Genomic DNA, 25,668 nt, shown 5'->3' with positions numbered 1-25,668 from the left:
AATTTTGGCAAGTAGGGGGCGCTACAAATATAGTAAGTTTATATCTCTTGAACGGCTGCACCGATTTCTGCGAAATTCGGTTGGTATGATGTAGGGCCAATTTTTAGGTCATATCTTGAAGGTGGTCATGACTGGTCAATGTGGGCGTGGCTTATTACAAGATAAACAACAAACATTAATTTCAGCCAAACTATTATGCTGAGGGCCATGAAATTTTAAGGGTACATATAGAATAAGACACAGATCTCCCGTACCAATAATTGCACATGTACTCCACTAAGTGGCGCTATAATGGATGCAAACGTGTTTTTGCCTGCAACTTACACATTTTAAATGACACTTTCGCAAACATTATATCCATGTGTTCCCTGGATAGAGCTGGGTTTTCTGACACAGGCCCCGCCCACTTCTGCTGCACATTCTCTTTGCTAATTTGCCACATGTCCAAAACCTACTTTTTCGAACTCCTCCTACATTTTAAGTGCCACCTGCCTGAAACTTTGCACATAGAATCTCCAGATGTGTTATCAAAAGAATTTTGGCACTCCAAAAAATGCACTTGTTATAACCAAACAATCTTTTTTGCTATCTAAAAAACACACATTGTTTCATATTTCGCTCAAAGTAGATGCTTTCAACATCAAACTTAAGTCACTCGTTCCCGAGGTCATCCAGAGGCTTTGTGCCAAATTCGTCGCAAATCGGTCCATAGGTGGCGCTATAACGGATGCAAAGGCAGTTTTGCCTGTAACTTCCACATTTTAAATGACACATTCATAAACATGTGCTCACCTGGAGCCCGTCGTCCTTCAGGGCCAACTTCCATGGGCTCCGCGGGACGTGGGGACCGAGTCGCACGGGGGAGCTTGACCCCCGTTCATAACTGCTTGCAGTTCTAGTTATTAGGGCCCGAGCGATGATGAAGTCGTCCACGGAGGACCCTATTGAAATCATGCTGTTTATTAGGGCCCAAGCACCTAGAGGTACGAGGACCCTATTGAAATGCAAGGGTTTTTAGGGCCCGAGCACCTAGCGGTGCGAGGACCCTAATGAAATGCAAGGATTTTTTATTATTAGGGCCTGAGCACCTAGAGGTGCGAAGACCCTATTGAAATGCAAGGATTTTTCATTATCATTATTATTATTATTATTATTATTATTATTCCAAATGAATTACCTTTTTGGGAGGCTTAACATACCTGAAAACTCATGAAACTTTGCACACATCTCAGAACTGGTGAAAAATTTGATATTTTAAGGGTCTCGTGTGCGGGTTCCAAAAAATGGCTCAGTAGCGCCCCCTACAAAAGTTTGAGGAAACAGCCCCTGAAGCCAGTTTAACCTACGTGTATGAAACTCGGCAGGCTCATGTAACACTCCAGGATCTACAAAAAAGCCTCTTGGAGGCATCCTCTAAACCCAACAGGAGGTCAGCCATTTTGAATTTACTGTGCAATTTTGATGCATTTTTGGCCATTTCCAGGGGTCATAAATGAACAAACTAGTCCTGGAGATTTCATCCGATTGACTTCAAACCTTGGTCTGTCCCATCCCAAGACCTTGAAGATGAAAAGTTATCAAAAGCTTGAGTTTTCGTCAATGCGTGTGACCGTGGGATGGCATCAAAGTTAGGGGTCTCGCCACTAAACAGGAAGCAGTTTATAACTCCAGCATACAAGGTCCAATTTTGGCCAAACTTCACAGGATTGATGACAGTCCCGCCCTGAACACATCTATATGTCAATAATTAGAGATAAACATAGTGCCCCCTACTGGCAATGGGAAATGTTATGTTTTAGACTTTAATGTACATCTCCTACAGACTTGACCAGATCCACTTCAAACTTGGTGAAAAAAGTCATAAGACGTTCATGATGCTTTATTGTGGAAACTGTGAGTTTTCGTTGCAGGGTGTGGCCACGGCCTGGCGGCGAACTTTGATGTTTCACCGTGATGATAAACGTTGCTGTAACTTGACTCCACGTGGGAATATCTTGCCAAAACTTCACACATATGATGACAGTCCAGCCCTGAGCACATCTACAGAAGAATTTTGAATCACCGCCATAGCGCCACCTTCTGCCAACAGAAAGCCACTTTATACATTCTTTGATGTCCCGCTTCTAGCAGGTTTATCAGACCCACCTCAAACTTCCTGGTCTAAGTCCTTAGACCTTGATGATGCTTAAAAATGAAGCTTTTTAGTTTGCATCAAACGCTGTCACCGTGGCGCCGCCTTGTTCGCCATCAAACACGATGTTGTTTTGAAGGAACAAGGGATGCTTGAAAACTCACCAAACGTGGCATACAGATCACAGGTCGCAAATCCTATTGTCTGATGTGATTTTTGTGCTTTGATGCACCAAGATGGTTCAACAGCGCCCCCTAGAATCATTCAATTAAGCAGCCCCCAAAGCTGGTTTGACCTGCATGTATGAAACTTGATAGGCACCTGTAACACTCTATCACGTACAAAAAAGCCTCTTGGAGCCATGCTCCAAACCCAACAGGACGTCCGCCATTTTGAATTTACTTGTGCCACTTTTGCGCATTTTTGCGCATTTCCAGGGCTTGTAAATTAACGAACTTGTCCTGTCCTTGTTAATCAGATTGGCTCCAAACTTGGTGTATGTAAGCGTGACTATGTTGTGACCAAAAGTTATCACAGGATTTGCCCAGTGTTGAATGGTGCACCCGTTGCCGAGCGTTGAATCTTGAGGTCTTGCCATGAAAAACGAAATTGCTGTAACGAAAGGTGCTTGCATCTTTAATTATTATTATTATTACGAACATTTAATCCCCAATTTCGTCCCTTTCCCAAATTCAAAAACTCACCAAATTTGGCACACGCCTTTGGTCAAGTGAAGAATTTCATATTTCGGCAGTGTTCTATGTGGATGGGGCCAAATGGCGACATAGCGCCCCCTAGAAATTTTCGTGCCTCGAGCCCCGGCTGTGAGTTTCACCTACAGGCATGAAAATTGGTGGGCTCATAGAACATACCAAGACGCACAAAAAATCCTCTTGGAGCCATGCCGTAAACCCAACAGGAAGTCGGCCATTTTGATTTGAATTTTTTCCACTTCTAATGCATGCAGAACAAGTTGGTGAAGCTACCTTATGAACACTGTGAACCTACGTCTAATGGTGTCCTTGTGGCGGCATGGTGACTATCGATCCCTCTCCACCAAATACGTTTGGCATTTTGATGACTTCACCGACCTCATCTCCTCATGAAAATTGATACACAGGTCAAGAATTGCGAGCTCTTGCATCTGATAGGGGCGTCGCCCATGGGGGGCACAAAATGCCTCTATAGCGCCCCCTTGAAATTTTAAAAAACCCCTCCCCATAGGGGTTTTTATGGAGTTGGAACATGAAAATTGGTACACATGTGTATGTTGTCCAGACGCACATAAAAGTCTCTGGCACCAATGGTCTACTCCAAACAGGAAGTCGGCCATTTTGATTTTGACTTGTCATTTTGGCGTGATTTCCACATGTTGTATTTTAACGAACTTGTCCTAGGGATTTCATCCAATCGACTGCAAACTTTTTACAGATCATCCAGAGACCATGCTGATCAAAAGTTATTAAAAGCTTTTCTCTATGTCAAGGGGCATGGCAGCTACGGCGCCTCCATCACCACTAAATACGTTTGGCTTTTTGATGGCTTCAGCGACCTCATATCCGCATGAAAATTGATACACAGGTCAAGAATCGCAAGCTCTTGCATCTGATAGGGGCGTTGCCCATGGGGGGCACCAAATGCCTCTATAGCGCCCCCTTGAAATTTAAAAAAAAAAAAACCCTCCCCATAGGGTTTTTTTTTTTTGGAGTTGGAACATGAAAATTGGTACACATGTGTACGTTGTCCAGACGCACATAAAAGTCTCTGCCACTAATGGTCTACTCCAAACAGGAAGTCGGACATTTTGATTTTGACTTGTCATTTTGGCGTGATTTCCACATGTTGTATTTTAACGAACTCGTCCTCGGGATTTCATCCAATCGACTTCGCATTTTTTACAGATCATCCAGAGACCATGCTGATCAAAAGTTGTGCTCTGCATGTCTGTAGGTCAAAGGGCGTGGCTGCTACAGCGCTGCCATTTTTGATCCATCGCCATGCATATTCAAGCAGCTCTCTCTCCCACATAATTCATCCAAACTGCTTCAAAATTTCTGTATATGGTAAGAGCCCTGCCCTCAACGCCTCCATATGCTCATAAGCAATCTTGCTCATGCCGTCCCCTTGTGGAAACAGGAAATGCTCTATTATACATTGACATTGACTGATTTGCTCTAAACTTAACGTGTGATGCGGGTCCGCCCCTGGACACAACTGCACACATTTAGTTACATTCCCAGTGCCCCTGTTGGATGAACAAAACATTGCGTTTTTTTCGCTCCTTCCAGGTTTTTTCTCCCTTCTCGCTTTGTGCCACAGCCCACATGTGCCTCAGGCCCCCGCGGTTGCATGGGGTAGCGAGGGCCCGTTCATCGCTGCTTGCAGCTTTAATAATTATCATTCTTACAAACATTTGATCCCCAATTTGGCCCCTTTCCCAAATTCAAAAATTCACCAAATTTGGCACACGCATTTGGTTTGGCGAAAAATTTCATAATCTATTGTCGTCCTGAATTTCCACCACTAGGTGGCGCTATAATCAAGGAGTTTATAATCAAGTGCGTTTTGGCTCATAACTCCCATATACTTTGTGGCACATTCAAAAGCCTTGTATGCGCGCGTTCAGTGAATTGTGCTGAATTTCATGATATAGGCCACGTCCATTTCTGCCTACCGTTTTTTTCCGGAAAATATTGCAAACCTTCTTTTTCGAACTCCTTCTTGGCAATTTCACTGATTTGCACGAAACTTTGCACCCAGCATCTGTGGACTCTTCTGACAAAAAGTTGTCAAAAGAATTTTGATTTTCCAAAGAATACTGAAGTTGTGACATAGCAGCTTCCTGCAGATTTGATACAAAACAGGAAGCATTGCATATCTCCACATTGGTGTGTCCGAATTACATGAAACTCAGTTTACTACTTCCCCATGAGCCCCTGAGGCTGTGTGCAAAATGTAAGGCGATGACCACAAGGTGGTGCTCTTTAAATTGAATTGCTCTGGTGGCAGTCTAATTAGTGTGAATGGAAATATATTGGAAAATCTTCAAATCCTCTTCAAAACTCATCGACTTTCAACCTCTTCTTGTCCCTCATACTTTGAGCTAGAGACACCATGTCAACTTTTAAAGAGTCAGAAGACCTTAAACAGATTAACTGTACATAATTATTTATCTTTATCTTTATTTCGGCCATGACAATATTCTTTTGTTTATGAGCACTGGTAGATAACTATCTTGCCACCAGGTGGTCTTTGGCTGCTCCTGACACTACCGTCTTAAAAACAAGAGATTAAGAAATCTGAGTATGTGATTGGTCGAAGGACCGAACTGAACAGGTGATATCAACATCTGTGATCAACAACATTGACGCATTTATTTGTATCACAAAACGAATGAATAATTATTGTGGATTTACTGAACAGAGTTCCAGAAAAAATGCTGCACTTAACAGCTTCTTTATCTTTATTTTGGTCATGATAATTTTTGTTTTATTAACAGCTGGTCTTTGGCTGCTTGAAGAAATCTGCAATCACTGAAACACTGCATTTAACGGCTGGATTAAAAAACCTTCTGTAATGGATATAATTGCCCACATTGCCCACCATAGATCGCCAAACAGGTAAGTTTCTGCTTGAAATTTCTCCCCATTTATTCCGTTGTGTGTGTTTAGAGATGTTAAAACAACATATTACTGCAACTGCTATGTTTCCTGCCTTTTTTGGATATGCAAGGAACATAGAGCCTATTTTTAGTAAGACAGAAACAAAGAACCAGGGAAACATAGAACTATTTTGTGTAAGCGTGGAGCATAGAACCTTTTTTGCAGGGTTTAATGGGGACATTAGAACCCGGGGAACATAGAACCCGGGAAACATAGGGATGACTCCCCCCAAAACACTGTTTCATCAACATGAAAATATATTTTTCCAGCGGATGTCTTAGTTACAACATGATTGAGCTAACGTTAACCGGAGTAGTTTCATGTCGTATCCTACATCAGTAGGCTTTTAACAGATGATGTCCTGATGTCAGCTTTGTTGCTGCTGTTAGCTGTTGCTATTAACGTTAGCTGTCCCTCAGCTGCCGCCATTGATGCTACTTTTTAGACATTGTGATTTCCCAAAACTGAATACATGCCACACATAGCAACACAAAACTCCTTTGCTAGCTCAGTCATGTTGTAACTAAGATATCTGCTGGACAAAATGTTTTTTTTACGGACCGTTTATTGATTTAATTTTGTTATTACAGACAACACTAACGGGGCTAACAGCTAACAATTAGCCCAGCTAATCTATGATAACCATGTTCATTACAAGCCGTGCACACAGAGATAGTAATGTTTGTCCAATCATTGTGTTTATAGACTTTACAAACATCAGATTAGTCAAAACAGTGATATAGTGACGTGAAATATGTGTAAATATATATTATATATAGCTAAACTCTGCCGGTTTTCGACCCGGAAGTATTTGTAAACAAGAGCATGGCTGGAAGTTAATGCTTGAAAACGTAGCAACAGTAACCAAGGTGGGCAGGGCTTAGTGAAGGATCATGTTATCCAATGACATTCCGTTTGGAGCCTCCACCTTTTTCCCTGCTGCGCTGTGATTGGTTGCGTTCAACTGAAATCAACCCATATTAACTCTCAGCGTCAGGTCTCTCGCTTCTTTGTTTCAAATCTTCAAGTTGACGAGCTGTGTGTGCTACAGAGACTCAGAGACTGAGACAAAGACTCTCTGCAGCTCTTTGGTGAGAAAAACACTTTTTCAGCTTTTTGCTGGGAAACACTTTTTCAGTACACACCTAAAAGGCTTACTTCCGCTTTCATTGGATCTTCACCGACAGATCTACCAGACATTACGGAACATGCGTTCTGGGAGAGTTTTATTTGTAGAGTAGTCATTTTGTGAATGTTGCTCATGATTCACGGCGTAATTAACCAGAAAACACATTAATAACTTTATAGTAGTGGCGTATAACACACATTTATACTTAAGTTGAGTCTTGAGAGTGATGTGTTGGGGGGGGGGGGATTGTCGAACGTAACATTTCCCTCTCTGCACAGAGATGCATTTACTTATAGTAACCACATTTTATAGTGAACAACATACATATGTCCTCTACAAATCCTGATCATGTTTGCAAAGTTTGGGTGAACTCGAACTGCTAGATTGAGTCGCACTCAATCTAGCAGGAAACGAAACATGCAACCAGATTCACGGTGTAATTAATTGTAAAACACGTCAATAACTTCATAGTAGTGGCGTATAACACTCATTTATACTTAAGTTGAGTCCTGTAGCAAATGAGTGTCCAATTGAAATAATCTTCTCATGTTTAATGTGTGAAAATGAATTACATTTGTCCAATGCTCTGTGATATAGCCTACTGTGTTCAACAAAGCATGTTCCAATGCAATCAAACCTTTGTGTTTGTGGACATAATTGATTTAATAATACAAGTACACAGTATTTGAATGCAGTGTGGTTGAGAAACTGTTTGGCATCAAAAAAGGGTATGCTGTGTGTGTGTGTGTGTGTGTGTGTGTGTGTGTGTGAGGTCAGCTGCTGTCAATGTCAAATCATTTGTGAAATATCAGTTTGATTTTAATATGCTTAATAACTGAGTCTTTATACTTTTACATGCCCCGTGGCAAGTCCTACCATCGCTCTGAGGCAGCTAAGTGGAGGATGGCACAGTGATGGACTGCAGTGCTTGCACCTCAGTTGGCCTCCAGTGACACTGGTGTATGTATGTCATATGCCTTCTTGAAATCAACTTTTCATGTATATCCTTGATGTATGACTGAGTTAAACTACTAACTTTGATTATTTTAATAGTCTTGAAAAGTTCACATATTGGGTGAGGTGCTGGAAGTTTGGATTTGGTCTTCTTATGTTAAATTTTTTTTTATGTTCATCAACAGGTTGTGGCACAAGGTGGCACCACAAAGTGCACAAATGGCCAATTTCTGCGCACACTAGGTGACAGCATAAATTGGTCATTCCAGTTGAGGTCCCAGGCAAGAAGGTATGTACAATTCATACAGATTTCACTGATGATTAGAAGTTTTAGTTGTGTATTTTCAGACTAAAAGAAATCCTGTCTTTTGTTCCAGCTTGTTCTTCTTGTAAGGGCATCGCATCTGCGCTCTGTTGCAGATGGGATTGTGCTGATGCCAGAGGATTGCTACACCTTTGGTGTCATGTCCACTCCAGGGGCATGCACTGACCAGCTCAGGACTGAGGTTGAACATGCTGTTCTTCCTCTGACCCCTGATGCTGTCTGTGTCATGGCCTCTAGCAACAACCTGACGGCCAGCAAGACACCTGAGCAAGGAGGCATAGCTTTTGGCCATTACCTGGTCACTGTCTGCAGTGTGTGGCCGACTGCACAGGTGGGTTATTCATGTATTCTTTTTAATGAAGCTGATGTGTACAGGTCAATAATTAACCATTATTATTTTGTTTAGGTTTTCGTTGCGGACCTTGTCCGATGCTTGACAGTCCCGGAGGACATCCAGGAGTTTTTCCGGCAGGAATTTCACCGCGTGTCAACACGTCTCGGTATGTTTGAAAATAATGCCACATGGTTCTAAACACTTATGATGGCTTATAAGAATTACATATTTTAAATATAATTTCGAATATTATACCCATTACGGTTTTGTGATAACAAGGTTGACATTGCCTTTTAAAATGTGTTTTCCAAAAACTAACTTCTGTCTTTTCTTGTTCTGTTTTCGTTTTTTTTTTTTTTAAGGTGTGAAATATTTTCACCATGCTGACTGCTTCCCCCTGAACAACCGCAAGCTGTGGTGCCATGATGGTGTAAGTAAAATCTATTGTTTAAATATCATAAATAGAAAATTATTCATCACAGTATATTTGACAGTAAAAATCACATTTTTCAAAATATATTTACAATTTTTTTTGTCATTGTTTTGGGTTTGTAGGTGCACCTCAGTGACGACATGGGGATGCCTATCCTCATGGAGTCGCTGTTGGCTGCCACCAAACAGCACCTGGTGATACCAGCACCTAAGCCACAGGTGGCACGCCTGTTGTCTCCCAAGCTTCTGCCAAAGGTGGTTCCACAGGTGATTGATTGTGGTGGGGAAGGTTGCAGTTCCACGGGCCCCCGCTCCTGAGTGGACGTCTGTACAGTCAGGCAGGAAGGTAAGAGGCTGAACTTTATAAATATGTTTCATGACATTTAAATGAAGTTGTGAATTGATCCAATTTTTTTGCTATTTGTCATTACAGAGGAACTACTCTGAACATGAGCATGGCTCTGGTTCATCACAGAGACAAGTGGTTCATCATGTGGTATGTGATCTTTTCATTTAACCATGATAATTACATGACAGTGATAGCATGTGTGGTTCATATAAGAAACACAAGTGTTAAATATAATTTACATGTCTGTCATACAGGTGGATGGAGCTCCAGTGGCCTTGCGCGAGTGTTTCATTCCACTGAATCCTGTCCGGTTCCTGCCTGACATGCTGGTTGCCATGGAAGAATTCGCTCCATCGGCTCATGACAACATTTCCACAGGCAACATGGTAATTAAGCTGAAAGTTACATCTGATACATGAAATGTTTGCTTTCCCTTGTTCAAACTTGACATAATCTTACATTGTTTGTCTATAAGTGGTTCTTGATCAAGTATTTGACAATTTTATTGTGTTGTCTTACACTAGACAGTGTTTGAGGAACCTGGCACCAAACCTGTGTCCCCAAAGCACAAACATGCCAGGAAGCAGGTATGTAATATTTTAATCCACACTGACACTGCGTTGCAGGTTGAGCAGTTGAACAGCAATAGAAATATTGTATGTGTTCACTTATTGTGAAAGGATGATGAAGTTATGGGTTGTAGTGTGTTTATGAGGTTATTTATGATGGTTATTTGTTTTGTATTTGCAGCCGGCAACAACACCAAGAGCTAGGGTGTCTGCCAGTGTCAGGAAGGAGGTGGCAAGGAATAAGGTATGTGCAGATTTGTTAGTTCTTGCAAGTGAGGAATGTGAAACAGTAATTTTTCTGTGTTAAATAGGTAGAGACTTTACAGAACAATATGCTTTCTTTCTTTCTTTCTGTAGGTCGAGACCTCAACATCCGTGTTGACTGCTCGTCCTGAAGTCTGGGTTTTGGACCAGAAGGCAAGTAAAATTATTTTAAGGATCCATGCAAGCATCTGGTGTTGTGGTTAATGTAGTAGCATGATAATTGGATGATCATGTCTAACTATGCCAGTGTTAATGTTTTTATTTCTTTGTCTTTCTGTTACAGGAGGAGGCGACACCCAGCCTTGTGTCGACCTGTGCTGTGTCGGGGACCACTCTTCCTCCAGGTGTGGCTACCCATCCTGTGGTTGTGTTTCCTGTCCCTGTGCCTGTCCAGGCTGCTGGCCCAGATGTGACCGTGGTCCACGACACTGAAGCAGCTACAAGGGACACACCAGGGTCCACTCAAAGGCAACATATCTGTCCTTTTCTTTGCAGGTGTTTGGAGAAAGTGATGCACCCAGTAGTGTCAGGGAGCAGTCTGCGTACAGCATTGTCACGTTTTGATGTCAATGCATACGTGTCGTGCAGTGTTGTTGCAGTAGCTAGGCATAGCATTGCTCTGGTTTGTACGTGGCGTGCAACTGACATTGATGATGTTTGTGACAAGGGCCATAAGATGGCAAATAGGGTTGGCAGGGGAAATGATGGGTTCAGACATCAGCAGCTTCATCTGTTTGGTCAGAAGTGGAAGGTGGATGTGGGGGAGGCAGTTTACCGTGACTTTCTTGCATTTGATGATGGGACTGAGTTGTGGGAGGACCTGCAGCAGCATGTGTTGAGGGATGGGATGTGTGTGTTGTACCTCCACAGAGCAGTGATCTTGATCATTCAGCATGGTGACTTTTTTGTTGTGGTGGATTGTGGAGAGCGTAATACTTTGGGGTTGGTGTCCGATATTGGTCGGTCTGCTGTTGTGTTTAACACATGCCTGAATGACCTCATGATTCACATCCTGAATCTGAAGGAGTCGTTAGGTGCAGAGTGGTTTGGTGTCAGTAGCATCTCCGTGGAGCAGTGTGTTGCTGAGGGAGAAGGCTGCAGTGCTCCTGTGTTGATGGCTCCAAAGGCTCCAACTCAGTATTTAAACTCAGTTTAAATATCCCGCTCTTCAATGTATGGCGATTAGTTTATTTGCCCTAGTACAACACAACAAAGACAGTGTGTTTTCACGGCAGCCTGACACACTTGACAAGGTTGTTATCTCAGGTGATAAGCTGTACACATCCCTGAGGGATGGCAACCTGATCACTGCTGGGTCTCAATATCTTTGTGTTCCAGATTTACCTCAGCAGTGTGTCCTTGATGGACAAACATTTGATTTGAAGTTTGGTGTTGATCACTTAACAGGAGATGTTGACGGTGTTAAGAGTGAGTTAATTGCAGGAGGGCTCACCACTCTCTCTGATGGTTTGAGTAGGATGTGTACAAAATACAACACCTGCATGTTTACACTGAGTGGCAATACTTGTGCCATCATTTGTAAAGATGGCAAGTATGCTGTGGTTGACTCACATGCTCGCAGTGCAGATGGAATGATCGATGGTGCAGGGCAGAGTGTTGTGCTCTATTTCAGTTCTCTCCAGCATGTCTTTGAACACTTCAGCAAGTTTGCAAGTTTTCTTCAGCAAACTCCTAATCTTTTTGAGATCTGTGGTGTTAGTGTAATATGCTCAAGTGAAAAAAGTACTTTGTCCTTGGGTGCTAGTGCAGCTGTTGAGTGTAGAGAGGGAAACATTACTGCTCCTACTGAAGACACTTCTGTCGCACAAGTGGTTTGTGCAGTCGCTGAGATAGGTAAGAAACGTAAACTCAATATCAAAAATAAAACATCTAAGAAGGCAAAGACTAATCATAATGAAGTATATTCAGGGGTTATAATTGTTGGGGATGTAGCACGTACAAACTTAAAATTTCATCCCCTTTCTAAAGATGTTGCTCTCGCTCTGTGTAAGAAGTTCAACATAGAGTCAACGAGAGTAGATGCCACATCATCTGCTGTTGGTCCCTTAGGAATTCCTTGAGAACATTGTGGGTGATGGCAACTGTTTCTTTAATGCAGCTAGCCAGGCCATTAGTGGTACACAGAAGTACCATAAGAAGATAAGACTTGCAGCAGTGAAGCAGTTACAAAGCAATCCTGTGGCATATGAGAGTATTACGAGAAGCGAGTATCCCTCCATATCAGAATACATCAAGATGTCAAGGATGTGCTTTGCTGGTACTTGGGCCACCGAGTTAGAGATTCAAGCCACAGCTGATTTTTTAGGTGTTAGTGTTTTCACGCATTATAATGATTGCTGGCTTGAATATAAGTGTCAGAATAGCAAGATGTCAAATGAAGGTGTGTATTTACATAATGTTAATGCTAACCATTATGAGACAGTTGTCTGTGTTCGGCAGCCTGAAGCACAGAGCTGTTATGGTTACTGTAAAGTTAACACACCTGTTTCTGGAGGCTATAACTTAAGATGCTGTAGTAAGTGTGAGAGTACTGTTTCTGAAGTGCATAAATTGAATCCTGTTAAACGTGATAAGTCAAAATACTTGAAAAAGAAACATAACTTAAAATGTAAAATAGACTACCAACAAAATATGTCGCGTCGTGAAAATTTAAAGACATTTAGTAAACAAAAATATCAACAAAATGCATTACATAGAGACCATAAAAACCTTTTGAGCGTGAGAAAATACAAAGATAATGTTGCACATAAGATACGAGTAAAGGCCCTTAGTATAAAAAACTACAAAGATAATGTTGCACATAAGATGCGAGTGAAGGCCCTTAGTGTAAATAAATACAAAGATAATATCGCACATCAAGAACGCGTAAAGGCGTTTAGTGTTCGTAAATACAAAGTTAACAATCGCACGCGTAAAGGCCTTAAGTTTTAGACAATATAAAGTAAGTACTGTACATAAGGAACAGGTAAAGGGGTTCAGTATTGGTAAATATAGGGATAATATTTTACATAAGAGTAGAGCTAAAGAAATGAGTAAAACTAAATATCGTCTTAATAAAATTCATAGACACAATGTAAAGGCTGCAAGCATCAGGAAATATCATCAAAATCCTGATCGTAAGAAGCGTGTTGTAGCAGATGTTACACTGAAAAGGCAGCGTAAGAGAGTGAACACACAGCAGTTTGACTTTGTAATGAAGCAGTTTTTAGATAAAGTGGCAGATGGGCCAGAATTTGTTTGTTGTGTTTGTCATAGGCTTTTGTTTAGACAGCAGGTTCTACATTGTAAAACGGATGCTTATAATAAAACAGGGACAGTAGCCTCAATAGCAGCTAATTGCATATCTGAGAACTACTTACATCACTGTAATGATTTTTGTGATGTGCCGTCAGTTGTTAGACACAGCTCGAGGGAAGCTGTGGATATGCTAAAACTGTCATTATAAAATTAAAAGAGGTCAAATGCCATCTGAGAGTTCGGCAAACAATTTAACAGTTCAGGCCATCCCTCCTGAGCTGCTGTTTTTGAATACTTTAGAACAACATTTGATTGCTATATACATTCCTTTCATGAAGATGTTAGCTTTGCCCAAAAGGGGGCAAAATGAAGTACATGGTCCAGTGACATGTGTTCCTGCTAACATTGAACAGACCAGTAACTTGTTGTCCCATTCCAATATAGAAGGGTCTTTGTTGCCAGTTAAGTTAAAGCGCAAGTTAACCTATAAAGGTCACTATGAGTATCAATTTGTTGATACGCATTATGCATTTGCGCATTAAACAAGCCTTGCAGTGTTTAAAGCAAACCAATACTTACTATAAGGACACTGTGTTTAATGAAGCCTGGTTAAATGAGTTTTGTCAGGAACACGAAGCTGAAGTTCTTGAGGCAACAGATACTGTAGACAGTGCTGATGCTGATGCTGTTGTAGATAGATGATGATAGACAGCAACATGGTATGTTTCAGGACACATGTCTGATGCCTGCTGATATTGGCCAAGAAGTCCTTGACCAATATTTTGATGACATTTTGAATGTAGTTCCAGCAGAAGGTAACAATCCTGTCAAGCTGCTTAGTGATAGAACAAATGAAGCAAAGTGTTTCCCTGTGCTTTTTCCACAAGCCAGAAACAGTTATCACGAGCATCGGCCATATCGCTTGACTTTGTCGGGCTACTTTAATAATAGAATTTTGCATGCAGATGGCAGGTTTGCTAAAAATGTGGAATATATATTTTTTGCTCAGTACATGTCTGAGGTTGAACAGGTTGTGTCAAATGTATCCATCGCTTTACGTAAACATAAAGGAGGACAAAGGTCCTACAAAGTTTCAGATATTCTTAACAATGCAGAATCTTTGAAGCAGATGTTTGAATTTGATAATGGCTATCGCTTCCTGACGCCTATTCAAGGGACTCCACCGTACTGGAAGGCCGCACAACGTGACCTTCTGGCGTGTGTGCGTCAGCTTGGCATTCCCACTTGGTTTTGCTCTTTTAGCTCAGCTGATATGCGTTGGGGCAATCTGCTGTCTAGTATTCTGAAGCAGGAAGGTAGATCAGCCACTGTAGAGGACTTGCAATGGGCTAATAGATGTGATTTGTTGCGCCAAAATCCTGTCACTGCTGCTCGCATGTTTGACTATAGGTGGCACTGTTTCCCTAGGGATGTGCTCATGTCTCCAGCTCAACCCATTGGTAAAATTAAAGATTACTTTTACAGGGTTGAGTTTCAGCAATGACGTTCTCCTCATGTCCATTGTCTCTTTTGGATAGAGAATGCTCCACTAATAGATAAGAATCTAGATGAGGAGGTTGTTGACTTTATTGACAAGTATATCTCTTGTGAACTACCATCATCAGATGAGGAGTTGTTAGACATTGTTACTAGTGTTCAACAACATTCGAAACGGCATTCAAAGACGTGTAAAAAAAACCAAAAAAAAAACACAGTTTGTCGCTTCAATTTTCCTAGGCCTGTATCAACTCGAACATTTATTAGCCGACCTGAACCTGAAGAGGTTGTTCAACCATGCACTTGTCCTGTTGATCCAACAGGAGAAGAAACATAGCTGAGAAGAAACATAGAAAAGAATTGGCCAAGAAGGTTCTGTCAGACATTAAAATGGCTTTGACAGATGAAAACAGCAGCTTTGATAGTGTTGAGCACCTTTTCGATCATTTAGGGATCTCTCAGGATGTTTTTGAAGCAGCGTACAAAATATGTGGATGTAAAACTCAGGTCATTATGAAAAGACAGGTTAATGAAGAGTGGATTAACCACTACAGTAAGCCTTTACTAAAGTGCTGGAACGCCAATATAGACATCCAGTATGTAGTTGATGCATATGCCCGTGTTGTTTATATTATTTCGTACATTTCCAAGGCTGAGCGGGAAATGGGATTGTTGTTGGGCAATGCGCACAAAGAGGCCTCTAAAGAAGGTAATGTTATTGCTAGAGAGGCTCTCAAAAAGCTGGGCACTGTTTATTTACATCATAGGGATGTGTCTGCTCAGGAGGCTGTTTACAGACTCACTAATATGCATCTCAAAGAATGTTCCAGGAAGGTCATGTTCATTCCAACAGGGGACAGTACTTTTAAGATGAGTTTGCCTTTAAGTGTGTTAAGACAGAAGGCATCCTCGGCATTATCTCGTGATCTTAATGGTGAAGACATGTGGATGACTAGCATAGTTGATCGCTACAGCAATAGACCTGATGATGATGTTTTCACGGACATGTGTTTGACTGCATTTGTGTCAGAATATCGTGTTCTAACTAAAAATGAGAAATGTAAAAACGCAATTAAGTTAAATGATAAGTCAATCAATCAATCAATCAATTTTATTTATAAAGCCCAATATCACAAATCACAATTTGCCTCACAGGGCTTTACAGCATACGACATCCCTCTGTCCTTAAGACCCTCACAGTGGATAAGGAAAAACTCCCCAAAAAAAACCCTTTAACGGCGGAAAAAAAACGGTAGAAACCTCAGGAAGAGCAACTGAGGAGGGATCCCTCTTCCAGAACGGACAGACGTGCAATAGATGTCGTACAGAACAGATCAACATGATAAATTAACAGTAATCCATATGACACAATGAGACAGAGAGAGAGAGAGAGAGAGAGAGAGAGAGAGAGAGAGAGATGCAGGTAATGACAGTATCTTACAACAACATTAATGGAAGTAATAATATTATAGTTATAGTTCTGGTTACTGCGGTACAATATGTTGAAAGTATGTATTAATACCTGGCAGTATACATGTGTGACAATAATCATATGTGTATAATAACAGAAGAAGTATGACTAATGACTAATGATGGCAGCAGCAGGAGGCATCTGGCGGGACCACGGCAGCAGCACAACCACACACGTCACGCTGTCCAGGCACCGCTGTGATATGAGTTAATCTGAGAGACAGTGGAGCACAAAGGCTCCGGAGAAGAAGCCGAGTTAGTGACATCCAGAATGGCCGAGTTAGCTAGATGCAGTAATAGGATACGAGAGAGAGAGAAGGAGAGAAGGGGCCCGGTGTATTATAGAGGGGTCCTCCGGCAGACTAGGCCTAAGTCAGCCTAACTAAGGGCTGGTACAGGACAAGCCTGAGCCAGCCCTAACTATAAGCTTTATCAAAGAGGAAAGTCTTAAGTCTAGTCTTAAATGTGGAGATGGTGTCTGCCTCCCGGACCGTAACAGGAAGATGATTCCACAGGAGAGGAGCCTGATAGCTAAAGGCTCTGGCTCCTGATCTACTTTTGGAGACTTTAGGGACCACGAGTAACCCTGCGTTCTCAGAGCGCAGTGTTCTGGTGGGATAATATGGCACTATGAGCTCTCTAAGATATGATGGAGCTTGACCATTTAGAGCTTTATAAGTTAACAGTAGGATTTTAAATTCAATTCTGTATTTTTACAGGGAGCCAGTGCAGAGAAGCTAAAACAGGAGAGATATGATCGCGTTTCTTAGTTCCTGTTAGTACACGTGCTGCTGCATTCTGAATTAGCTGGAGAGTTTTTAAGGACTTACTAGAGTTACCTGATAATAGAGAGTTACAATAATCCAGCCTTGAGGTAACAAAAGCGTGGACCAATTTTTCTGTATCTTTTCGGGTCAGGATAGGCCTAATTTTCGCAATATTACGCAGATGAAAAAATGCAGTCCGTGAGGTTTGCTTTAAATGAGAATTAAAAGACAAATCTTGATCAAATGTTACTCCGAGGTTTCTACGGTAGTGGCAGGGGCCAGAGCAATGCCATCTAGAGAAACTATGTCATCAGATAAAGAGTCTCTGAGTTGTTTGGGGCCAAGAACAATAACTTCAGTTTTGTCTGAATTTAACATCAGGAAATTGGTGCTCATCCAAGTTTTTATGTCTTTAAGGCAATTATGGAGTTTAGTTAATTGATTGCTTTCTTCTGGCTTCATTGATAAATACAACTGAGTATCATCCGCATAACAATGGAAATTTATAGAGTGATTTCTAATGATGTTACCTAAAGGAAAGGAAGCATATATAGAGTAAACAGGATTGGTCCGAGCACAGAACTCATGGAACTCCAAAACAAACTTTAGTACGTAAGGATGGTTCATTAACGCCAACAAATTGAAAACGATCAGATAAATAAGATTTAAACCAGCTTAGTGCTGAACCTTTTAAGCCAATTAAGTGATCCAGTCTCTGCAGCAGAATTTGATGGTCAATTGTGTCAAACGCACTAAGATCTAATAAAACAAGTACAGAGACGAGTCCTTTGTCTGAAGCAATCAGAAGGTCATTTGTAATTTTAACTAGAGCTGTCTCAGTGCTATGATGCACTCTAAATCCTGACTGAAATTCCTCAAATAAGTTATTATCCTGGAGAAAATCGCACAGCTGGTCTGCGACTACTTTCTCAAGGATCTTTGACATAAAGGGAAGATTAGATATTGGTCTATAATTGGCTAACACCTCTGGATCCAGGGTGGGCTTTTTCAGTAGAGGTTTAATTACAGCTACCTTAAAAGACTGTGGTACATAGCCTGTTAATAAGGATATATTGATCATATCTAATATATGAGTGTTAACTAAAGGAAAGACCTCCTTAAGTAGCCTAGTTGGGATGGGGTCTAAGAGACACGTTGATGATTTGGATGAAGAAATCACTGCAGTCAATTCTTGAAGAGAAATTGGGGAGAAGCAATCTCAATATATATTAGATTTTACAGCTGTGTTTGAGGTTAGATAGGTACTATCTGAGGGCAGGAGGTCATGAATTTTGCCTCTAATAGTTAGAATTAAAAAAGCTCATAAAATCATTACTGCTAAGGGCTAAGGGAATACAAGGCTCAATAGAGCTTTGACTCTCAGTCTGGCTACAGTGCTGAAAAGAAACCTGGGGTTGTTCTTATTGTCTTCTATTAGAGCTGAGTAATAGTTTGCTCTGGCATTGCGGAGGCCCCTCTTATAAGTTTTGAGACTGTCTGTCCAGATTAAACGAGATTCTTCCAGTTTGGTTAATCGCCAATTCCTTTCAAATTTTCGCGATATTTGTTTTAACTTACGGGTTTGACAGTTATACCAAGGAGCGAACTTTCTTTGCTTTTTTAACTTCTTTTTAAGAGGAGCTACAGAGTCGAGCGTTGTTCATAGCGAGCCTACGGCGCTATCAATAAAATGATCAATTTGGGAGAGGTTAAAGTCGGCACGGGAAACCTCTGTTACTGAAGGTATTGGTATTGAATTTAACGACGAAGTAATCTTTTCCTTAAGTTTTGCGACAGCACTATCTGATAAACATCTAGTATAGTAACTGTTGCTGAGTGGCGTGTAATCGAGTAAAAAGAAATCAAAAGTAATCAGATAATGATCCGATAGCGAGGGATTCTGTGGAAAGACTTTTAGGTTATCAATTTCAATTCCATACGTCAGAACTAGATCGAGGGTATGGTTAAAACAATGAGTAGGTTCATGTACACCCTGAGTGAAGCCAATGGAGTCTAATAATGAGATAAACGGTAGCCAGGGAGTCATTATCAACGTCGACATGAATGTTAAAATCGCCTACAATAATAACTTTATCTGATTTAAGAACTAAACTGGATAAAAACTCTGAGAATTCAGATAAAAATTCAGAATACGGGCCAGGAGCACGGTACACTATAACAAATAAAAGTGGCTGCGAGGTTTTCCAGGTCGGATGTAAAAGACTAAGAACGAGGCTTTCAAATGAATTATAATCTAAAACTCTAGCCTGATTAACAGGCTAGAGTTAAAAATGGCTGCAACTCCCCCTCCTCGGCCGCTGCCTCGAGGAATGTGGGTATTATTATGACTGGGAGGAGTGGACTCATTTAGACTGACATATTCATCTTGACACAGCCAGGTTTCAGTGAGACTGAGTAAATCAATATGATTATCTGATATTAATTCGTTTACTAACACTGCTTTAGACGATAGAGACCTGATATTTAACAGTCCGCATTTAATTCTCCTGTTTTGTCTTTCTGTCACAGAAGAGGTTTTAATTTTTATGAGGTTGTTATGCACAACTCCTCTTTGTTTAATTTTAGATTTAGATAATTTAGGCGGTCGGGGGACAGACACCGTTTGTATAAAACTATTAAAACTATGGCTGGGTAACTGAACTAGAAGCTCAGAGAGGCGTTTAGGACTGCGACTCTGAGTCCTGGTCTCAACTCTGGGTTGTCAGGGATTTAAATTACTAATAAAGTTTGCCAGGTTCCTAGAAATGAGAGCAGCTCCATCCAAAGTGGGATGAATGCCGCTCTCCTAATAAGACCAGGTTTTCCCAGAAAGTTTGCCAATTATTAACAAAACCCACATCGCTTTGCTGGACACCACCTGGACAGCCAGCAATTAAATGATGACATGCGGCTAAACATGTCATCACTGGTCAGATTTGGGAGGGGTCCAGAGAAAACTACGGAGTCCAACATCGTTTTTGCGTATTCACACACGAGGCAATTTTAATTTTAGTGACCTCCGATTGGCGTAACTGGGTGTCATTGACGCCAACGTGAATAACAATCTTACTGAATCTACGTTTAGCTTTAGCCAGCAGCTTTAAATTTGATTCAATGTCGCCCGCTCTGGCCCCAGGGATACATTTGACTATGGCCGCTGGTGTTGCTAACTTCACGTTCCTCAGAATAGAGCTGCCAATAACCAGAGTTTTATCCTCAGCGGGTGTGTCGCTGAGTGGGGAAAAGCGGTTGGAAACGTGAACAGGCTGGTGGTGAGCCGTGGGCTTCGGCTTGGAGCTGTGCTTCTGGCGAACCGTAACCCAACCTCCCGGCTGAACGGGAGTTACCGGAGGACAGTTAGCAGAGGCTAAGGCTATGCTATGTGGCTCCGCACCGGCTACAGGGGACTGGCTAACTACCGCAGCTGCTGAATGGTTTTCCATGGTGCAGAGCCGCGCTTCTAATTCACTAAGCCTCGCCTCCAATGCAGCAAATAAGCTACACTTGTTACAATTACCACTGTCGCTAAAGGAGGCAGAGGCATAACTGAACATTTGACACACCGAGCAACAGAGAGCAGGAGAAGGAGAAGTCATGGCTAAGCTAATGTAGCTAACAAGGCTAAGAGCGTGCAAACAACAGCTAAGAGATTAGCGAGAAAGTCGTAGAAAGGAGGAGAGCTATAGGTGCTTAAACAGAACCAGTGTGGGTTATGACTTGAAGTAGACGTTAAAGCAACTGAGGTGAGAAAGCAGGCAAGTGGAATTCACCAGAGCAGTACAGAGACGCTGTCACAGAAACACCGGAAATGACACAACTCGCTTACCGCAATACGTCAGCACGTCAGCCAGGAGCCAATGTGATCCAGGTATCCATAAGTATGATTTTGTAGCCAAGAGAACACGGACACAACCAGCTGTAGTCCGTTATGCTCGTTTTTCTGAGACTAGGAGTCCAGAGTTGTTCTATCAGAGCATCTTACAGTTGTTCCTGCCACATCGTACAGACTCCCAGCTAAATCCTGCTAACTATGTAACCTTTGAAGAGTTTTACAATAATGGTCATGTCAGGTTTAGTGATGGATCCAGACATTCTGTGAAGTCTATTGTTAATTCAAATAGATGTCACTTTGAAATAGAAGCTGATAAATTAGATAACGCTCAGGATAACATTGATAATGAGGGTGTTTTAGAGGATGCTTGGTGTGAACTGTGTCCAGAGGCTGAGCTGGAATGGTTAGAGTGTGTGCAGGAACTCAGGGATAATCCACAAGTACAGGATGAACATCAGGAAAATAGTCCTGATTTGTCTGTTAACAGGCAACAGGTTTCCCATTTAGAGAAAAAAAATAATGTCATGACCAGAAAAGAGGGATTGACATTAATTAGATCACTGAACGAGACCCAGATGTCCATTTTTTATCCGGTTCGTCAGTGGTGTTTAGAGCGAATGTGCAATAAAAAGCCACAGCCACTTCATGTATTTATTACAGGTGGTGCTGGCACCGGTAAAACCCATTTGATCAAAGCTATACAGTATGAGGCTGGGAGACTTTTGTCTACCGTAAGCCGTCATCCAGATAGCGTGTGTGTTTTATTGATGGCTCCAACAGGCATTGCTGCATATAATTTGAATGCAGCAACAATACACAACATACATTTAGCATAGGGATGTACGTTTACCGTACACTCCCTTGGGGGAAGAGAAACTGAATTCTTTGCGAGCTAAGTTTAGTGATCTGCAGATTTTAATCATTGATGAGATCTCCATGGTAGATCATAACCTCCTGGCTTATATCCATGGATGTTAAGGCAGATCAAACAAACAGGTGATTTTTCACCGTTTGGTAATGTGTGTGTACTTGCTGTCAGCGACTTTTATCAGCTGCCTCCTGTTAAAGGGAAATCGTTGTAAACTGATGATGTAACTGTAAACCTTTGGCTCAGTTTATTTAAAGTTGTTGAGTTGACAACGATTATAAGGCAGAAAGATAGTGTGTTTGCAGATTTGTTGAATCGGCTCACAACACGCACTAAAGGGACTCCAACGTTGAACAGTGACATTGACATATTGGAAAGTTGTGAAACTGGTGAAGTCAGCTCAGCTTTACACATATTTGCTACTAACAAACAAGTAAATGAGCACAGTGTTCAGCAGCTGATTACAACATGTCCCGACTATGAAGAAATCCATGCCCAGGACTTTGTTAACAATAAAAGAACTTGAAAATTGGAGTTGATGAGTGGCCATCACAGCAAAACATCTAACACATGTTTAGATGAAACGTCACTGTTGGGTAAAGGTGCTCGTGTAATGTTAATTAAAAATATTGATGTCGTTGATGGTCTTGTGAATGGCATAAGTGGCACAGTCACTGATATTGTTTATCAGAATGACAGTAAGTTTCCTCATGTGGTGTTTGTTAAGTTTGATGATGATAAAGTCGGTGCCCAGAGGAGGAAAAACAGTGCACATCCCCCACCACTTGTACTTGGCTCGACAGTGATCGAGCCTGAAGAGGAAAGAGCCACTGGTAAAGGTGGGATGCGTCGGCAATTTCCATTAAAACTTGCCTGGGCTTGTACTGTACACAAAACACAGGGGATCACTGTAGATGAAGCAGTGGTCTGTCTAGAAAGCATATTTGCTCCTGGACAGGCCTATGTAGCTATGAGTCGTGCCAGGACTCTGACTGGTTTGATAATTAAGGATTTTGAGGATAAGGCCATATTCTGTAATGCCAAAATAAAGGATGCACTTCAAAGCATGCCTCCATTTTTAACAGAAGACATAGCCAGGCCTAACATCGCGTCAAATTCTTTCTCTGTGTTTTTGATGAATGTGCAGAGTTTATCTGGACATGTTGCAGATTTAGCATCATGTACACAGAATTTTCAGCCTAACTGTATTGCTGTCACAGAAACATGGCTGTCTGCAGATACTTCACTAGAGTCAGTCCAGATAGACAGTTACAGTTTTCACAGTTGTCCCCGAAGTCTGTCATACACTAGTGATGAACCAGTACTCTTGGAACTACAAAGACAGCAACATGGTGGTGTTGGTTTGTATTGCAGTAACAGTTTAGTCTGTGAAGTTTTTCAGGCCTCGTACGTGAACCTTGAGTGTTTGGTTTGTGTCTGTGATAGTTTGGACATAGTTTTAGCTGTGATCTATCGACCACCATCATACCCTGTGTCCTTGTTTAAGGCAAATCTCAGTGTGTTGCGTGAGTGGTTGGACTCCTTGGATAAAACTGTAGCGCTAATGGGGGACTTTAATGATGATGTTTTAACATCTTCATCTCTATGTCGTTTTTTTTGATAGAGAAAGGGTTTGTGCAACATGTGACACAACCCACAACAGAGAGAGGCACACTCATTGACCATGAGTACGTCAAAACAAGAGTTTATGATGTTCAGGCACTAGTGTTGCCTATTTACTTTAGTGATCATGAAGGTATTGTGTGCAGCTTTAGACTGAATAGTGATATTGAACAGGATTTGGATTCCATTTAGTTTGAAATGTGTAGCGTTAAGCAATCAATTTTAAATGTGTAATGTAAAACAGTATAGCAAATGTAATATATGTCATAAGATATTTCACGTTTATAGGCCGTGTTTTCCCAGGCTGACTCTCTGTCTGTTGTAATGTAATTTTAAATGTATAATGTAAAGTAATATAGTGTGTATATAATGTTTTAAACTGTGGTGTTGACTAATGTAGTTTTAAATGAGTAATGTATACTGTAGTGATGCTAATGTATGAACATGTATTAAAATATTGCTTATATGAACATGTAGGAAATGTTAAACGTATTAAAATTTGATTTGTGTATAATGTATTTCTGTGTGTGTGTTCTTTGGCTGGCTCTCTGTCTGTCCTGTGTTCTAACTGGTTACAGACCTTTTCGTCCAGCATCTCCTGCATGTACAGCAGAGCTAAAGCCATCATTTTGATTACGTTTTTTGAGAAGTGAGAATATTATTCTTGTCAAAAACACTCATGTAGTCATGTAGTAGTTAATATTTTTAAAAGTCAAGGACACCAACACACTTAGCAAGATCTTTCCACCATGTTCTGAGCAAGAATTTGGACTCTAACAGTGGTGTTGGAAAGTTGAATATTGTCCAAATGTGGAACATATTCAACACCCTGCACACCCTCTCTACAATGTGCTGATCAGACACAGAAGATTGTACAACAATAAACTGATATACCCACCTGCAATACAGAGCAACACAGAATCTCACTGAATTCAAGAGTTATGAATATAGCTCATAGTGCTGTTCATGTTCTCTCTCTGTCAACTCCCATCCCTTCTTTAAAAATAGTTATGTTCATTTGTTCATTTATGGATATCTATTTATACTATATCTGTTCATGTGTTCCACATATACATTGCTGTTGGTGTTCTCTCTATGAACCCTCTTTCCCTCTCTGACCACCCCTCTCACTCTTCTCCAATCCAATTAAACAACTAGATTGCCTTCCACACTGACCCTGATTCTGCTTGAGGCTTCTTCATGTTAAAAAAATTATTTCAACTCCACTGTTGCTTAATGCATGTTCTTGTGGAAATTGTTGGGTCTCTCTCTCTATAATAGTTCCAAATACATTTTTTTTTCTAAAAACAGAATACAGCCTTTACATTTTAAGTGATATTTGCCAGTATACACTATATGTAGTAGAAACTATTACGTAACCAAATGAGCTACAGACATCTATATTCAACTGCATTACAATGACTGTTATTATTCAAAATTGTAATTTTTGTTATTAAAAGCTTTTCTGTATGTCATGGGGCGTGACCACTGTGGTGTGGCCATATTTGATGCGTCAACATACATATTCGCGCAACTCTCTCTCCCACATACTTCATCCAAACTGCTTCAAAACTTCAGTACATGACAAGAGCCCAGCCCTGCATGCCTCCTATTCTCATACTCACTCTAACTCATAACGCCACCTTGTAGAAACAGGAAATGCCATATTTTTATATTGATAAACATCAACAACATAGTGACTGACCAAGAGTTTAAATTAGCTATCAGTCTGAACCAGACAACCCACAGTTTCCCTCATCTCAGGGTTAAGTTAGTCTGACTTTTCACAAAACCGCTTCAGTTATGTGCGCTGCTGGCCCCCCACAGTAGCGCAGGAGAGCAAGGGCCTGATCACAGCTGCTTACAGCTTTAATTATTATTATTAGGGCCCGAGCACCTAGCGGTGCGAGGACCCTATTGAAATGCAAGGATTTTTTATTATTATTATTAGGGCCCGAGGACCTAGCAGTGCGAGGACCCTATTGAAATGCAAGGATTTTTTATTATTATTATTATTATGGCCCGAGGACCTAGCAGTGCGAGGACCCTATTGAAATGCAAGGATTTTTTTTTTTTTATTATTATTATTATTATTCCTCCAAATGAATTGCCTTTTTGGGAGGCTTTGGGAGGCTTACCCGAATACTCATGAAACTTTTCACACATCTCAGAACTGGTGAAAAATTTGATATTTTAAGGGTCTC

At 41.1% G+C, this 25,668-nt stretch overlaps 1 protein-coding gene and 1 pseudogene across 1 annotated transcript; both read left to right on the top strand.

Annotated features, from left to right (window-relative positions):
• Positions 1-6,751: 6,751 nt before the first annotated feature.
• On the top strand, positions 6,752-11,305 carry LOC125895890 (uncharacterized). The gene is made up of 13 exons (XM_049588074.1): positions 6,752-6,884; positions 7,793-7,882; positions 8,062-8,165; positions 8,254-8,532; positions 8,608-8,701; positions 8,898-8,965; positions 9,091-9,313; positions 9,401-9,463; positions 9,571-9,702; positions 9,841-9,903; positions 10,067-10,129; positions 10,243-10,302; positions 10,433-11,305. The coding sequence occupies exons 9-13, from the start codon at positions 9,640-9,642 to the stop codon at positions 11,303-11,305; spliced, it is 1,122 nt and encodes a 373-aa protein (XP_049444031.1). The 5' UTR covers positions 6,752-6,884; positions 7,793-7,882; positions 8,062-8,165; positions 8,254-8,532; positions 8,608-8,701; positions 8,898-8,965; positions 9,091-9,313; positions 9,401-9,463; positions 9,571-9,639.
• A 19-nt stretch (positions 11,306-11,324) lies between these two features.
• On the top strand, positions 11,325-17,220 carry LOC125895856 (uncharacterized; annotated as a pseudogene).
• Positions 17,221-25,668: the final 8,448 nt, after the last annotated feature.

Source organism: Epinephelus fuscoguttatus, linkage group LG10 (assembly GCF_011397635.1).
Source record: "Epinephelus fuscoguttatus linkage group LG10, E.fuscoguttatus.final_Chr_v1".
NCBI lineage: Eukaryota > Metazoa > Chordata > Actinopteri > Perciformes > Serranidae > Epinephelus > Epinephelus fuscoguttatus.
This window is presented reverse-complemented; position numbering and strand designations above follow the sequence as displayed.

Bases quoted from the DNA above. Each gene is read 5' to 3' on its own strand.
- LOC125895890 (XM_049588074.1), top strand. From the start codon at position 9,640: ATGCTGGTTGCCATGGAAGAATTCGCTCCATCGGCTCATGACAACATT. The intron at 9,703-9,840 runs GTAATTAAGCTG...GTCTTACACTAG, and splicing joins ACATTTCCACAGGCAACATG to ACAGTGTTTGAGGAACCTGG. The intron at 9,904-10,066 runs GTATGTAATATT...TTGTATTTGCAG, and splicing joins ACAAACATGCCAGGAAGCAG to CCGGCAACAACACCAAGAGC.